At 47.6% G+C, this 14,206-nt stretch overlaps 1 protein-coding gene across 2 annotated transcripts in view; it reads left to right on the top strand.

Moving 5' to 3' along the window:
- TNR (tenascin R) overlaps positions 1-14,206 on the top strand; it is a 324,699-nt gene that overhangs the window by 291,270 nt on the left and 19,223 nt on the right. For both annotated transcript variants that reach the window (XM_005867690.2, XM_014540911.1), the window contains 7 exons: positions 4,264-4,353; positions 5,276-5,539; positions 6,094-6,363; positions 7,488-7,607; positions 8,462-8,608; positions 10,960-11,079; positions 13,913-14,056. In XM_005867690.2, coding sequence (XP_005867752.1) covers positions 4,264-4,353; positions 5,276-5,539; positions 6,094-6,363; positions 7,488-7,607; positions 8,462-8,608; positions 10,960-11,079; positions 13,913-14,056 — 1,155 coding nt within the window. The remainder of the gene's footprint in view (positions 1-4,263; positions 4,354-5,275; positions 5,540-6,093; positions 6,364-7,487; positions 7,608-8,461; positions 8,609-10,959; positions 11,080-13,912; positions 14,057-14,206) is intronic.

Here is a 14,206-nt window from a genome sequence, read left to right as displayed (position 1 = left end):
GGCTGGTTTGGCAGTTAGCACTTTCCAAGGATGATGGCTAGTTGTTAGGATGGCAGATACACCATAGAATCATGAGAGAGATAGAAAAGAGCGCAGTCACATCCCAGTCATTATTTCCCTCAACCAGGGGGAAAAAGACTCTACCTTCATTGACCATCAGTGTTATTCCAGTCACCTTCATGTAGGTACAGCTCATTTCACCTTCAGAACACCCCTGAGGGTTGTTGGCATCCCCATTTTATGGATGTGGAAACTGAGGCTCAAGGCACTTGGAAACTTGCCCAAGTTCACAAAGCCAGCAAGGGGCACAGCTGTGACTCCAAGGCAGTTCCAAGTCCTCATCAAAAGCCTCCCGCTCCGTGCTGCTCCTACTAAAGTAGTAGGCTGGAAGGGACAGTCAGCACGTCAGTGCTGCAGACTTACAAGGAAAGGAAAAATTATTAACAAGGAGAGGGCTTGCATAGTCGATGTTTTTATTAGAGTTGGGCTGATGAAATTAACCTACAAATATATATTACTCATAATTATCGAAGGGAGTTCGCAGCTGGGGAGATTTATAAAGGCAAATGGCTTTGTGTGACTTAAGGAAACTATGTCTGTACTTGCTGAGATGCAAGTTACAAGGACTGTTGGCTCTCGAGCTGCCTTCTGGGGGAACAGAAGGAAGGACCTTGGCTGAGGGGAGGCAAAATGAGGGAGAAGCTCCGCCCCCTTTTTTTCTGGTTCTAAACACAGTCATTTGCATTTATAAAAACAAGACCCTGGCAGGGTGGGAAGGGCACTCCAGGTCACCTGCAGCAATCCCTCCCTAGGAACTTCAATTCTCCCGTTCCCACCCTCCCTATCCCCCCCCCCCATCAAAAAATAATCGAGGCTCCAGGCAGGAGATCCCACTCCCTTTGAGTACTTTACTCATCAGCAGTGCCCTCCCAGCAGAGCTGCGGGGAATTCAAGGAGATGCCATGTGGGACTCTCTAACAAACTAGTTCATAATAGTGTTCTTGACCATTAGACACTCAAAAATTCCCCTTCAGTGTTTATCCCTCCTTCCTTCCCTCCCTTTCTCCTTCATTATTTTTCTAGATCACCTATTGCTTGCAGCCCAGTGCTTGGCATAGTGTATGTGCTCAAGAAGTCATTGGTTTCCTTCTTCACCAGATTTTTAAAATCTCATGAAGGGCAAGGGTGATGTCCATTCAGCTCACCCTGGTGCCCCGTTCACAGCCATGTGCCTGGCACACAGGAGCCTCTCAATAACATCTGGTGAGTGAGTGCACTGTGTGCCGTAGGAGTTCAGAGCAGAACAGGTTCAGAGGAGAGCTGAGAACAGCGTCACCCTCCAAGCTGAACAAAGGAGGCTCTGTAAGAGATGGAGACCGGCGGTTTCCTACCGGGCGAATTTTCTGAGCTATTGTTAAGAAAGGGAACAGAGCCATTGCTACGCTACCACTTTCAGGAGTTGGATGGGGAGATAAAGGGAGCATTGATAGAGAGCCATGAGCTCTCGAAGACGTGAGCAACCCCTCGGAGCCCCCGGAGTGCAGATGTATAAATGCACTGGATACGCCTCAGATATACATTTCCTTCTCGGGCAGAACTGCACTTTACCTGCTGGCAAAGAGCAGCGCTCACTTCCACACAGGAAGAAAGCTGCCAAAAATGAAAGGAAAGCAGCAGGCGGGAACCTACCAAGCGAGCCCCGCTTCCCCACTCCCCAGGCGGGAGGCCTGGGAAGAGAGCACTTGAAATTCTGCTCCACGTTTTTCTGGAAGAAGATGATTCCGTTGTAAATTATTGAACATTTCATTTAAGCTTCATAAATAAGAAACTCGGATGAAAACATTGCATGTTAGATCCGCTTGGCAACATGTAATTTCTGTCTTACTTCCTCGACCTGTCACCCTTCATCTGCTTCGGAGAATTTCTACTTCATTATAGGCAATTGAAGGTCTCAATCAGTTGCCTGGGAAAAGTAGTTTATGTCCAAAAGGTAATCTAATTTCTCCAACCAAGGTTGTGCCTGGGACGCGTGACAGAGATAAATGTGTGCTTCGAAGAGGTCTGGGGCATTGCAATCACCCCATCAATCTAACCAGGGCCTCACTGCCGCCTGGGCTCCCCGAATCTCTGGTTTCATCAGCAAACCAACAACAGGTGTGCTGAGGACCAGCCTGTGCCTGCCTGGGCAACACACAGAAAGAAGAAAGGACCCAGAATCCGGGAATAGTTCTCCAAGCAAGGTAACAAGAATGTTGGCTACTGTCACGATGAGCCACGCACTGCACTTCATCCACATCAGTTCACTTCATCCCCACAGTGACCCTCTGAGATAGATACTGTTATTCATTCGCTTCTACAGAAACTGCCACTCAAAGACACAAAATTAAGGAATCAAAATGCCCAGGTGGAGAGTGGCAGACCTGAATATTGAAGGAAGTTTGGTAGACCTCAAACTCTGTCTGACTTCCAAGTTCACACTACTAGTGTTGACACTTCCGAGAAATAACTAAGGATTAGGAAATGGGTGGGGCTGGCTGAGGAAGGGAATAGACGAGGCCATGCATCCCTGCAGGCAAGCCTGATCAGCAAGGCCGGGTGGGCTCTGTCCCATCGAGCATGGGGGGATTTATTGCTCAGCCTGCACTGAAGCCACACGGGGGGTGGGTGCAGACCCTCTGACTGCCCCACAGCACTCCGCTTCCATAAGCCAGGCCATTTGTTAAGGAAACATCGCCCCATGCCCTTCCTCTCAAAATCATTCCTGAGACGTCAGGGATCCTGAGGGAGTCAAGGACCGCTGGCCATCACCAAAGCCGGGAGGAGTCTCCACGCAGAGCCTTTGGAAGGAGCGTGGCCCTGCGAACACCTTGATTTTGGCCCTCTAGCCTCCAGAACACGAAGAGAGTACATTTCTGTTGTTTTAAGCTGCCCAGTGTATGTCCATTTGTCATGGAAGTCCCTGGAAACGAATGCAGATGGGAAAGGCTCTTCATCCCACCATGTTGCAAGGTTGTGGTGAGGATCAAACACATGCAAGTGTTCTGCAGAGAATAAATGTTCCATAAATGCAGAAGAGCACGGTCATCAGCCAGGGCTCTGGGGGCCCAAATGACTGAGACTGGCCAGGGGGGCCCATGGGTGATGATGTGATCTTGTTGCATTTTTTCTGCAATCCCAGGCCTAATCAATGCGGGTGAGTTTGATGGCCCCAAAAGATGTCTACATTCTAATTCCTGGCCCCTGTGACTATGTCACCTTACATGACAGGAGAGCATTTGCAGGCAACCTCTAGCAGCTGGAAAAGGCAAAGCCATGGACTCTCCCCTAGAGCCTCCGGAAGGCATGCAGACGGATGGAAGCATTTTAGACGGCAGACCTCGTGGACTGTAAAACAATAGACTTGTATTGTTCTGGCCATTCAGCTGTGAGAATCTGTTAGAGTAGCCGTAGGAAGTTAATATACCAGTCAAACCAGTTAGTCTGGAAATCAGTGTGGGAGAGAATAGAGACCCTAGATGATTCCAGATGTCCTGGGAGGCTCCCCGTGATCCTTTGTATTGAACCCCCAAAGGATTTCCCCAGAGAGGTTTAAACCCTTTAGTTGGGCAGTTTTTGTAATTTTCTCTATCTTCCCAGGTCCCCAGAGATCATCCTAGAATTGGATTCATATTCTGGGGCCCAAATTATCAACCTTGGGAGGGAATCCACAGCGGCAAGGCTCCTGTGTGCCCCTACATTGAAGGCCTGTGCTCAGAGAGAAAGACCCCCCACTGCCACTCTCTAGAACAGACCAGAAGGCCCCTTGTGGCCTCAGTCACTATACAAACCTCATGTACAACATCCAAGAAAAACTTTAAAGGACTATGTCCACACAGTCCCTCAAGAGTGCACACTCCCCCAATCCACAGTTTAAGCAAGAAAGCCGTCCAACAGTTGTCATCAACCTGAGACTCTAAGTACCACGGAGAAACCTTTCCCTGGAGAGCGCACCTCTGACGGCCACTGGCAAGGGGAACCTGCCTGCCAAGGAGACCAGCAGCAAGAAGGAGGCTCTGCACTGACAGTCCATCCTGTCGACTTGGCTCAGATCTCCCCAGTGGTGAAATTGGGGTATCTTGAGAGGTAAAATTAGGGCGGGTTCAGGAAGGACTAAGCACAAGATCTGAACAGGAGTCTAAAATGACTGGCTTCCCTCTTTTTCATCCTTCCTTCCCACCCTTGACAGACACACGGAATAACATTTGTTTCTGCATCTACCAATAGATCTGATACCCGGCACTGAGTACGGATTTGGAATATCTGCTGTCATGGACTCACAGCAAAGCATACCAGCCACCATGAACGCCAGGACAGGTGAGTAGGAATTGGTACAGAATGAGACCAGGCCCCTGTAATCCCAAGGGGCCACGAGGTTTGTCCTGGCAAAGATTGGTGAGAGGCAGTGCTCCCCCATGAGTAGGTCCCTGGGCAACAGCTGTCAGCCTGAAAATGACCACCTCCTGAAACTCTTTGATTCCCTGTACCTCCCCCTGACATCCAGGATGGAGTACAGGTCTGTGCATGGCCCTCTGTGGTCTAAGGAGCGGTCCAGAGCAGAGGTGGAAAATTCCAAATAAGTCGGCACCACAGCAGACAGAATGTGGTATCCGTTAATGTACTACAGAAGCCCTCAGAAAGACCAGGGGGTGAAGGTCTAGACTTTGAAATAACCCATGAAATCTAAGGGCAATGGAAAAGTCCACACGAGATCCTTACTACTGTCCATCCAGCACTTTTACTTCCAAGTCCCGGGTAAACTTCAGAGTCTCTCTAGTACCTTAGGTACAAACCGTGGGCTGAGCATAGACAATCTCTCTAGAGAACCACGTGGATCACCAGAAGGCCTCCGATCTAGTTGCCTGCACACCCATGGCCACGTCAGTCAAAATGGCCTCAGGAACAGAGGTGGCCACTGTTGCTAGGAATGGCACAGCCCTACCTGTGGCTCCTGTCTTGCCCTGATCAGCTTATTAAGAAAGGCTGGGAGACAATGAATTTGTGGAGCTTGAAAATCAGCGGCCAGCTGATAATGCCCTCTTCAATCTGTTTGCCAAGCCCCCAGCCATCTTTCAAAGGGAAGGTGCCTAACGAAATGTGAGCTAAGTGTCAGTAAGGACAAGCTATCCTTATGGTCGGCAGGACTGCTAATAGTATAGAAATCCACAGTGGGGTCGGGGATGATTCCAATAAATACTGGTCCTCCTGTATGAAATCGGCTCCTTATGTTTATCCTCAGAACTTGACAGTCCGAGAGACCTTATGGTGACAGCCTCCTCTGAGACCTCTATCTCCCTCATCTGGACCAAGGCCAGTGGCCCTATTGACCACTACCGAATTACCTTTACCCCATCCTCTGGGATCGCCTCAGAAGTCACTGTGCCCAAGGACAGGACCTGGTACACACTGACTGATCTAGAGCCTGGGGCAGAGTACATCATTTCCATCACCGCTGAGAGGGGTCGGCAGCAGAGCTTGGAGTCCACCGTGGATGCCTTCACAGGTACCAGGGCAGCAGCAGCCCAGCTGCACTCAGGGATCCACGGGCCTTAGTGTGAGCAGGTCACCCAGGCAGAATGTGGGTAGAGAAAGAACAGGTAGAGGAGACACTAATAAATCGTCAAGAGGGAATGGTTTGAAGTCAAGGGGAGAGGTGAGCAAAGCCACCTGGATGCCTAAAAATTTGTGTCTGATTTCGTAGCCCAGACAGAGGGGCTGATCTGTCTCTTTCCTCACCTGCACTAAATCAGTGGGTGATCAGAAGACCCCATGGGATCATGTTAAATCCCTGCCAGGATCTAGGTTTTAAATCCTGGATCTTATTATGAATAACTCACAGAGGTAATGCTGGTCTACCCTTCATTTTTCGGTATAGGCTTAGAGAAAGGAGCGTGGACAGGACTGGAGCCAGTGGAGGTGGAACCTCTGGCTCAGCGGGGAAAAGGCGTGGTCCTTATTAGCAAGGAAAGCACATCCCTTCGGTCAGATAGCTCCTCTAGCCAGGTGGCTCCCCTACCTCACCTGTGTTTCAGAACCGCCCATCTCTCTGCTTTGCAGGCTTCCGCCCCATCTCGCATTTGCACTTTTCTCACGTGACCTCCTCCAGTGTGAACATCACCTGGAGTGACCCATCCCCTCCAGCAGACAGACTTATCCTGAACTACAGCCCCCGGGATGAAGAGGAAGAGATGACGGAGGTCTCCCTGGATGCCACCAAGAGGCACGCTGTCCTGATGGGCTTGCAGCCGGCCACCAAGTACATCGTGAACCTGGTGGCCGTCCACGGCACGGTGACCTCTGAGCCCATCGTGGGCTCCATCACCACAGGTGAGGCTGCAGGACTTGACAGAAGGTGGGGACAGTAGCCTTTGACAAGTTAACAAAATTTACCAAGTGAAACACCCAAGGAGCAGGAGACTGCCTCATTCGGCTAAAGAGTGTCTGTGAGCTGTTGTGGAAAAGCCACTTCTTCCATAGTTACATACAATGCAAAGATGGGAAACTCCAATTTGAAGGTAGGATGGGCCCAATGTCTTGCAGAGGCCAGGGCTTAAATGTATTGGTCCAGAGGTCCTCCCTCTAGCAGCCTAGGACAAAGCCCTAGAGAGAGCTAGTCTGCAAGAAGAAAACCTTCTGCAGTAAGGAGATACCTGTTTCTATTCTGGAGAGCCATCTCTTAACTGCTCATTGATGCAAATGATGCTTCCCCAGAATCAGATGGGACTAGCATTCAACCATGTAGGGCCCTGGTACTCAGAGAACAGGGTTGATTTGCACGTTGTTAGGAAAACACGGGCACTCTGAGATGGATTGGATCATTCACATCTCATCATTCCCAAATACAGTCCCAAATATTAGTGTGAACATGGGTGAGGACATGTGTGTTGGGTAGTTTGCTACATGCTGACAAGAACTCACAACTGGACAAGTGGATTCAACACACCTGGTTTCCATCCAGCAGTTAAAACATTAAAGTGCACAGTAAAAATGAAATAGAATTTAGCAAAGTGGATTTTCTCTGAAATCCCTCTCCAGTCAATAGGCATTTTTTTCCAAATTGAATCAAAATTGGCTGCTAAAAAAATAAGGGATAGAGACTGACAGAGCTGGGTTTGCCCAAGAGAAAATAGCCATGTTATTCTAGTTTAAAACAAAGCATACAAACAAAGGAAGCTTCCCAGTTGGCCTTCAAGTAGGTGATAGTTGCTGCACAGGCACAGACCTTGCCAGCTTGACTTTATGTCATTAAAACACCCTCCACGAATGTGGCTTGGGCCACGCCCATGAGGCTGCAGGTGAGACTTCAGCCTGACCATGGTGTTAATGGTGCCCTACCACTCAGTATGGTCTGGGACACCATTAGCTCTTGGTCCACATAAAACCAGGGAGAGGAATTCCTTTTTCACATTGTGCTTCCTGTCTTTTTCCCACAACCACTGGCTTCCTTATAGGAATTGATCCCCCCAAAGACATCACAATTAGCAATGTGACCAAGGACTCAGTTGTGGTCTCCTGGAGCCCTCCTGTTGCATCTTTTGATTACTACCGAGTATCATACCGGCCAACCCAAGGTAATAAAGCCATTCCATTTCTCGGAGACGAATGGGATTCGGTTCTGGGAGAAGTAGCGTGTCCCAGAGGCTGCCACCCGGCTTGCATTGCCCTCCTCTCTGTGGCATCAGAACGAGAGTGGATGGTGAGGAGCAGCCCAAGGCCCTGCACTCACCAGCTCCTTTCCTAAAAGGTGGGACTGCATTCATCTAGAAAGCAGGCCCGTCACCACCAGAGCAACTGCTCCCTGTTACCCGGGCAGTGGGCAGTGCAGTGAGGCACAGAAAGCCCTGAAAGAATCTGCCAAGAGCCGGGGTCATGTGCACTCCCGAGAGAATGAAGTCTAAGACTAGAGCCCTGGGGGACGTGTGAAGACCCAGCAGAACCAGATGGGAGCTTGGAGGGAACCACAGTGACAGTGGCCCTATTTCTAGCCAAGCTATGAGTCAGAGGAAGTTGGCCCAGACCCCGCTTGTATCCTGCCAGTTCTAACTGGTGCATGTGGCATTGGCGGAGGACACACTCACTTCCCGGGAGGGGATGGGGTCGTGTTCCAGTTCTGCAGGACCCACCCTTTCGGCCAGTCCCTCTGTACTGCCTTTATAAAGACCAGCGTGCTAGAAAACCACCTAATAAATAGTTCTTTTTCCTCTGCTCCGGGGAGCCTATAAAATGAGGGGGTGGAGCCAGCATGCAGGGTCTCTAAGCTCCAACATTCCCAGTCCATGAACCTTCTCTCCCACTGAGTGCTGAGCCTTGCACCATCAGTGCTTCCTGACCAAGTGCTGCTGGGAGCTCCTATGTAGACTGTACCGTGAACTGTGTTGATGAGTGATTCTGCTGAGAGTTAATTGTGACTTCTGCTCTTCCTTAGTGGGGCGGCTGGACAGCTCAGTGGTGCCCAACACTGTGACAGAATTCACCATCACCAAGTTGTACCCAGCTACCGAATACGAAATCAGCCTTAACAGCGTGCGGGGCAGGGAGGAGAGTGAGCGTGTCTGCACTCTCATGCACACAGGTAGGCCTGTCTCCCTGGCGTGGGCCAAGTCAGAACCTGACTGAGAACCTGCAGCAAACAGAAGAGGCAAAGCGTGAAGGTGTTCTGGCTGATTCAGAAGTTCCGTTCCTGGGCACCCCTCTGACTTCTGCATCACGCAAAGCAATTTGCAACTTCTCTCTTCCCTGAGAGTCCTCTCTCCTCCTGACCCCTTAGGGGTCATGCAGGTCTAGGTCAGGAACTTCCTATTTGAAATGTGGCCTTTCAAAGAGCCACAATGGAAGTGAATTTCAGAACAGACATCTGAATCATGTCATCTAATTTTTTAAACAGCTCAAGAAAATTGCACCTCAGAGAAGGAAGGGGTTTGTTATTCCAGTAACAACCCGTGGGGTCATGGAACCCCTCATCAAATATGGCCACAACCACCAAGGAGCTGCTCCAGGGATGGAGGAAGAAGGTGGTGGCCTCCTCTGCCCCTTAGCCAGCCCACCTTGAAGATAGGACAGACTTGCTGTAGAAGTCACCAGTGGGCACAGCCAAAGCTTTCTGTCCCTAAGCCCTGATAACCTGACCCCCCCGCCCCAGTCCATGGGAAAGCATCCTTAGGGGAACACCTGGATTTCCCTCAGAGAACAGTATTTTCTGAGCAAGGGAATGTAACTTGGAGTTCCTCACTGCTTCTATAGATACTTGAACAAGTACAGAAACAGCACCTCTAAGGCCATGGCCAAAGAAACATCCCTTCAGAAACTCAAAACCATTCTTCTAAAGACATCCCAAAATATCCTAATCCCCCTGGTCTCCTTCCAGGCCTGTGACTGCAGAAAACCCAGCCATGTTTTGGGTTGTCTTACCCCTTCCACTAAATTATCTGTGACCAATAAAATATCAAGAAGTATTGACCCGAAGTGATACCCAGTGGGTCAATAGAAGCCCCCTTCACACCTTCCTGAAAGTCTTAGAAATTCATGATAAAGTAGGCTCCTTCTCACTGAGGACAACTAAATGGATTTTAAGAGTTTCCAACCCCCAATGTAAAAGAGAGCAGAAACTTGTCAAAAAACTCATTCCTCAGCATTTCTTAACAGTGCACCTACCCAAACCACCCTCCTTCAAGTTCAGGCAGCACTATTTTGCAAACTTCCAATACCCAGATTGCTCACAGAAATGTCTTATTTTGTTGTCATTTGTTGTTTTAACACGAGGTCTATGATTTTACAAGTTTTGGAAATGAGTATTCCTTCAGGGTCTCAGGCTTCAGCTCAGAGAGATCAAACTGATCAGTGTCATAAGACTTTTCTTTTATTCACATAAAGTTCCGTTTGAAGAAGTCACTGAAGGCCCAGATTAGGGATACAATTCAGATGTTAAAATTATAAAAAAAAATTTCTTGCTGTTGCTTTGAAATGAGGGACATAGGCAAGCAATAAAAACCTTTGATTAGAGAACAGGACCAGATGAGCAGCACATCATGGCCCTCAAAAGTAAATTACTTGTCAAGGGCGGGGAAAATAAAAGGAGACATATCTAATACTCTTTGTAATACTTTAAGCAATAAAACAATAAAAAAAGTAAATTACATGACATTAAGTTTGAGCTGATACCTAAACTATTGTAATAACATCCATTTCTAAAATAATCCCAAGTTTGGGGAAGGGGGACGTAGAGTATGGACAAATTAGAATAGGAATGTGGTCCTATAACAGCAGACCTGGTTCCCCAACAGGCATTCTTGGAAGAATCTCTTTGTCTCTCATTCACAAAAAGGATAGCAGGACCGAGTACAGAGTGAGCCTTGTGAGTAAAAAAGCAAGAATACATAGTCGGATAGGACTTCAGAGGTAACCTCACTCCCATTCAGTCATTGCACAAGTGTTTATTGAGACTCTACTAAGTGTTAGGAGCTGGAGCTACTCTGCCTCCTTGGAGCTCCCACCACATTCAACAGAGATCACGTCACAAGCCAAGCCCTTACGTCTATGAAAGTGCAAATAGCCTGGAAGCATAGTCTCCTCTTCACTAAAGAGTTAGAACAACTTCATTATGTTCTCAGTTTTGCCATCTAGCTTGAAACGCCTAAGACACACGGCCATACCTTGGGACCCCCCACAGAACCTGACAAGCACTCTGCACATAAGTCAGTTAATTCAGAGGAAGATCTGGGGAGAAGAGGAAGGGGCTGATGTTACGAACCAGGAGGGGAGAAAGGAGCATGGTCTACCCCTCACTTCACTGTTTTGTAAGGCACAGCAGCAGAGGTGCATTGTGGGTGACAGTATGGGAGACCCTGTGGGTGGAACTACAGGGGACCATTCACGGGACCAGCCTGTAGCTGCTCCTACTTTCCCTGCTGTTCTATTCTGTTGCAGCCATGGACAACCCTGTGGATCTGATTGCTACCAACATCACTCCGACGGGAGCCCTGCTGCAGTGGAAGGCACCCGTGGGCGAAGTGGAGAGCTACGTCATTGTCCTCACACGCTTCTCAGGTGGGTGTCTGCAAGTCTGCACCTCAGACAGGTGGGCATGGCGGGGATTGGGGCAGAATATAGTATGAAAGTTTTAAAAAAGGCATATTGTCCACCTGAGGAACAAATTAGAGATTTCCTGCCCTCAAGATGTCCCCAAACTCTATCAACTATGGGAATTGAGAGAGTGGGATCTGAAAGGCGCGAGAAGGGCACATAACCAGGGGCAAATACAAAACTGGAGAAATCGCATTAGGAAGATAAACTAAGAATTTAGCTAAGACTTACCCCAAAATGCTATGAGCAAGAAAGCAGACTTTTCTAGATATTTAAAGAGCAAGAAAAACACTAGTTATAGGACCATGCTCACAGCAGATAATACATAACAGTGACAAAGGACCAAGAACTAATAAACTCTCCTGTTGCTTTGGTCTTCTCTATCCACGTGCAGCCCAAAATCGGAGTTTCAGTGTATTCTTCACCATGCTTGTTCACCTTATGCTATTTGAATAGTGAAGCCCAAACCAAAATAGTGTTGAGTAGTCCAGGTCTCTAGGCCTACAGAAATTATTTCCCTGCCCATATTACATATGTACATATGTGATCACAGAATTGTTGTGGGTTATCTTCAGGAATCCAGAGAACAAAGATATCAGAAGACAGAAGTCAGGCAGATGTCTTAATTTTCAAAATTAAGAGAATTTTTTTAAAAAAGACACTGACAACAGTATGATGATTGCCAGATAGAAAGGGGTGTGGGGAGAGAAAGAAGAGGGTAAAGGAGAGATAAATGGTCACAGAAGACTTGACTTTGGGTGGTGAATGCACAATGCAATATACAATGTTACAGAGTTGTACACTTGAAACCTATATTATTTTATTAACCAATGTCACTCCAATAAATGCAATTAAAAACACATAAATTTTAAGAAAATCATGAGAAAGCCAAGTCTGTAAGCTACAAAGAAATACTAGTACACTGATTGTCAAAACTTGGGAAAGTAGAAACCAAAATAGATTATTATACAAAAGGGAAAAAGAATTAATGATAACTTCCATACCAGCACAGGTTCCCTAGGAATAAGTTTTTCCAAAACTACTTTATGTCCTTGTTTTTTATTGGAAAATCTTCTAGCACCTTCAGCAAGGCATTAGAAAAGCCCACTTATCACTTAGATGGACAATACACGATGGGTCATATACAGAGTTGCAGAGAACTGTAGCTGATTGAATGCCCCTCCTCAGAGAATGAACACCTTTCCTGTGGCTACATCCTAACCCCTCTGCACACACTCACAGTCCATTTCAGTCCTCCCATGCCTCCTTGCCCTTCACGATCCTGCATTTCTTACCTCTCACCATGCCTTCTTAAGCCACCACGCATTTGTACATGCTTCCTCTACCAGGAAATTCTCTCCCCACTTGTCTGCCCAGTAAACCCGTCCTTCACCACCATCCCTTTGTCAAAGCTGCCATTATTCCCCTAAGAGAGTCGGGTGCACTGACTCACAGGTACTAAAGTACACAACTCCATCGCAACAGCTAGCATTCTTTCCTTCAACAAATCCTTTTGATGCTATTCCATGTGCCATCCCCCTACTAGGCTATAAGGATTCAGAGATAAAACACACAGATTCACAGAACTCACACCTAGTGATGGTGCAGACAGGTGAGCAGTGTCACAACATAGGCAAGCACAAAACACCTTGGGCCACATCCATGGCCATTGACTGGGATCCCAGTGTTGAGGGGGAGAAAGGAGGCAGATCTTAGATAAAGAAAGAGAATAGGAGGAAAGAGGGAACTCAAGAACAAGAGCAGCCTGTGCATTTGCAGAGATAGGAGAGACCACAGAGAGTTTGAGCTGCCAGTTTGGGTGGCTGGGGCACTGACCGACAGCAGGTGTTGCATTTGTATGCTCTTCCCAAGGGTTTGTTTAGATTTTGACTTGTTCGCATGCCTTTAGACCACGGGAAACTTGCCGCCTCAGGTCCCACTTACCTAGTGTGAAGAAGTGCCTAGTGAACTTGGTTCGATGCTGAATGACTCAGGAGTATTCTAAAGGCACAGGAGGGGGCCTGGCCCTGGTCTAATGACCAGTTTTATCAACAGCTTGAATGGATACAGAGAAGGCATGCTTACCAAATTTGCATATAAAACAAAACTGTGATGGATAGAATCCAAACTCAAATATATTTTAATGAACTGAAACAGTGGTCCAAAACTCAAGCAACAAGGCAAAAGGCGATAGAAATCAATGCACAAAATCCACTACCCACAGTTGGGTTGGAGGCACTTATGAATAAGGTCTTTGATTAGTAATACTCTTTGCTTGTGACAACCTTACGAGACTGTCTCAAACCTAATGGATTCACAGACTTGGCACAAATAAAAGCTAACATTGATCCTATTTGTTTCATTGGTTAGTACAGCTCAATCGTTGTTCTCAGTTCTCTCCTGAGTCTTGCTTTTTAGCAGGGACACTGGTAAACTGTTACCTGTCTAGAGAAAGGAGGTCAGCACTGTGGCAGTTTTAGAATTCTCATTCAGGTAATGAGGGCGGGGAAGAAGTGGTCATGTAGACAAAGTTCGGCTTATTCTTTGTAACTCCAGAGTCCTGAGTATCAGTTACAAAAAAAGACAGTTCAGCTTCCAAATAAGGAATATTTTTCTCAATTAAGATGTAAAACAACATAAGAGGGGATGCTTATATGGAATAAAATGTCAAACTAAATAACCTCTGAATGATGGTTTTTTTCCCAAAAAACTATCCAATATGGAATTCTGGCAAAATGCCTTTGGACTTGGGAAGTCTTTCTTTATTCAATCCCTGTCCATGTCCATCTGGTTTCAGTTGCTGGAGAGACCATCCTGGTTGATGGAGACAGTGAGGAGTTCCTGCTCACTGACCTGCTCCCTCGCACCCACTACACTATCAGCATGCATGCCACCAGCGGGCCTCTCACCAGTGGCACCATCAGCACCAACTTCTCCACACGTGAGTGCATGGTCAGCCACATGGCCAGTGCCCGGAAGCTCCTGTGGGTGCTGAGGATGCTCAGTCTCCGTGTGGTGGGCTGGATTAGTCTACAGCTCTTAGAGCAGCAATGAGATGTCCTTCCTTTAGTTGACTGCAACCCAAACGCCA

This window comes from Myotis brandtii, unplaced genomic scaffold (genome assembly GCF_000412655.1).
Source record: "Myotis brandtii unplaced genomic scaffold, ASM41265v1 scaffold250, whole genome shotgun sequence".
In the NCBI taxonomy this organism is placed as follows: domain Eukaryota; kingdom Metazoa; phylum Chordata; class Mammalia; order Chiroptera; family Vespertilionidae; genus Myotis; species Myotis brandtii.
This window is presented reverse-complemented; position numbering and strand designations above follow the sequence as displayed.